The sequence below is a fragment of the Palaemon carinicauda genome, chromosome 7 (assembly GCF_036898095.1).
Source record: "Palaemon carinicauda isolate YSFRI2023 chromosome 7, ASM3689809v2, whole genome shotgun sequence".
Taxonomy (NCBI): Eukaryota; Metazoa; Arthropoda; class Malacostraca; order Decapoda; family Palaemonidae; genus Palaemon; species Palaemon carinicauda.
Window position 1 is genome coordinate 120,353,634 of NC_090731.1, and position 3,365 is coordinate 120,356,998.

Genomic DNA, 3,365 nt, shown 5'->3' on the forward strand with positions numbered 1-3,365 from the left:
CCTCCCTGAGAAGATAGCAGCCGTTCAGAACTTCCCCACGACCTCGACCGTTAAAGCTCTGCAAAAATTTTTGGTCATGATCAACTAATATCACCATTTCCTGCCAGCCATCGCTGCCACTCTAGCCCCCATCTACGCCTCCCTCAAGGGCATGATAAAAGACCTGAAGTAGGATCCTCTTCAAAAAGCATCCTTCTGCAATGCAAAGAATGTCCTTTCAATCGCAGCTGCTCTCACTTTTCTTGTGCCATATGCCCCTCTACTTCCTTTCACTGATGCCAGTGATGTCACTTGTGGTGCAGTACTCGACCAAGTGGTCAATGGCTTGCTCTGTCCATTGGCCTTCTTCAATAGAAAACTGTCCATGGCAGAATCCGGCTACTCTACCTTCAACCACGAATTGCTGGTTATGCATTTGGCTGTCCGTCACTTTCGCCACTTCTTAGAAGGTACACCTTCATCATTTGCAAGGAGCACATGCCTCTGGTGCATGCCTTCCCTTGCCAGTCTGACACCTGGTCCGCCCGTCAATGCTGACATCTCTCTGCTGTGGCTGAATACAATTACTCCTTCAACATGCCCCTGAAAAAGTGAATCCCATTGTCGATGCCTTGTCAAGAAACACATTGGCTGCCATTCATCTGGGATTAGCTTAAAATGCCCAATGAAAAGATCCAGAGCACCAAGCATGTAGAACAAGCTGCACAGCCTTCCATTGGGAAGACTGTCAACCTTGACGACTCGAATGGTACCCTTGTGCCAATCTACTGCAAAACTACTGAAGACGAAGTTCATTTTGCATGGCATTGCTAGGGATGCTAAGTACATCGACACAGATTCAGCAGCAAGCATCTTTCCTCAACCTGAACGTTGTTTTGCCCACATTCATGTCGATGTAGTAAGGCTCCTACCAACATCACAAGGATATCGTTACCTGTTACCCGCTATCGACCGCTTTACTTGTTGGTCTGAAGCCATTTCCATGGAAATGCAACATCTGCCTCATGTACATCTGCATGGGTGGGTAGCGAGATTCGGTATCCCCAAGCATATTACTTCTGACAGGGGTACCACTTTCACCTCTCAACTGTGGACATTATTTGTGAATCTTCTGGGCATCACTCTACATCAGACAACTGCCTACAATCCTGCTGTCAACGAAATGGTTGAATGTTTTCATCGCACCCTCAAAGCAGCTTTGATGTCCCACTGCAATGACTACAACTGGTTAAATCAGCTACCCTCGGTCCTCCTGGGACTAAGAGCCACTCCTAAGGACGCTCTTAATGACTTGGCAGCTAAAATTCTGTATGGTGACACGTTGGGGGCCCTTACCAAATATTTTCCATCTACAACCTCCTCCGATAATATCCAACGTCTACGTCACGTTGTTGATAAAATTACTCTATGCCAACAGACTTACAAGCCCCCAGAGAAGCAACGCATACCGACAGATCTGCGCCCAGCAATGCACGTTTACCTGAGCAACGACACTAGCAAACCACCGGTAACGACCCCTTACATGGGCCCATTCCTCAAGATCCAATGTACGACAAAGGCCTTCTTAATTAACATTCGTGGCCAATAAAAACTGTTTTTCCATTGATTGCCTAAAACCTGCATATCCTCTGCTAGATGACTAACCTACAGTACTCCTCTCTAGGGCAGGGCACCCTATTTCACATATGTCATTTTTATGGGGGGAGCCATGTACCGCACATGTTCCATAAATGATCGTAAACTGTAACGGTTTTGCTTTTGTCTTGTCACTCGCTCTTCCTTGCATTGATAATAAACCAATCTATGTAAGCATGCTAGCTCATGTTTTATATCGTTTGAGTTTTTGTTACGTTCTTGCCCTTAAGTCCTGCTATATAAACTCGATGTCTGTCTAATAGGTTGGATGCATTCACCTAGCCTCTCAGTTATAATCTAACACTCACTCTCACAACCTCCTCACCTCATCCATCCAATTTATCCGTGGATGCCCCACTTAATCTCTCTCTCTCTCTCTCTCTCTCTCTCTCTCTCTCTCTCTCTCTCTCTCTCTCTCTCTCTCTCTCTCTATATATATATATATACATATGTATATATATATATATATATATATATATATTTATATGTATATATATATACAGTATATATATATATATATATATATATATATATATATATATATATATTATATACATCATCATCACTAGCCATTACTAGTCCACTGCAGAAAAAAGACCTCAGAAATGTCCTTCCACTTGTGTCTGTTTATGGTCTTTCTATGACAGTCCACGTCCTTAAACTTTCTTAGTTCGACACTCTTTGGTCTTCTCTTCCATCCCCTGTTTCTTTTGCTATCTCTAGGGATCCATCCAGTTATTATTAATGTCCATCTATTATTTGTCATTATCATTATACGTCCTACTCGTGTCCATTTCTTTTTCTTACAAGTTGTTAGAATATTTTATACTAGAGTTTGCTCTCGTATCCATGTTGTTCTCTCTCTCTCTCTCTCTCTCTCTCTCTCTCTCTCTCTCTCTCTCTCTCTCTCTCTCTCTCTCTCTCTCTCTATATATATATATATATATATGTGTGTGTGTGTGTGTATGTATGTATGTATGTGTGTGTGTACTGACTGAAGCTATCAGCATAAGTTTGGGTACTAAAAAATCTTTTTCGGCCATTTATGGAAAATGTCATACATTTTTGCTGCAAATGTAACGCTGAACGAAATGAAAATTCGGAAACTTTAGTCTCTGACATTATCAATTTTTTTTTTTTTTATAAAGGAGAAAATGTAACACGAGCATGCTGGGGGGAAATTACATTTTTTTTTTTAAATTTACACTGATATTATATCGCCTAAAAATAGAAAATGAATATCTGTTCTCGAAATCCAATATTTTTTATTCTTTGTTTTTCATGTTTTGCAAATAACTCTGGCATGATGTAGCAATAAATAAAATAGTTTTCTCAATTATAAGTTTTTCTTTTTATTTACTCCTAACATAATGATACAAAAAATTAAAAGGGAGAGAGAGTGAATTTTGAAATCCGTGGTTCAACCTTTTCCCTTTTGTAACTTACAATAGTATGATACCGATAAAAAAAACAAAGACTTAAAAATTGTTTTCAAAATATAAAGTTTTTCTCTGTTTCATTTTTTCCCTTTATTTACACTGATATGATACTGACAAGAAAAAAGAAAGGAAAATTGTTTTGGCACTGGGGGTTTGGAGAGTAATTCCTCCTGGCATTGCTTTCTATGTTTTCCTTGTTGTTTTTAGTACGGAAGCCGATGGGACTGGATATACAATGGCCTTGTGTAGCACAAGATGAGAAAAGATAAATAATGAAGTGGAAAAAGTATA

At 39.9% G+C, this 3,365-nt stretch overlaps 1 protein-coding gene across 1 annotated transcript; it reads left to right on the forward strand.

The window, feature by feature from the left end:
* The first annotated feature begins 745 nt into the window (after nt 1–745).
* LOC137644504 (uncharacterized) lies at nt 746–1,588 on the forward strand. The gene has a single exon (XM_068377476.1). The coding sequence runs from the start codon at nt 746–748 to the stop codon at nt 1,586–1,588; it is 843 nt and encodes a 280-aa protein (XP_068233577.1).
* The last annotated feature ends 1,777 nt before the right edge of the window (nt 1,589–3,365 follow it).

Bases quoted from the DNA above. Each gene is read 5' to 3' on its own strand.
- LOC137644504 (XM_068377476.1), top strand. From the start codon at position 746: ATGGTACCCTTGTGCCAATCTACTGCAAAACTACTGAAGACGAAGTTC.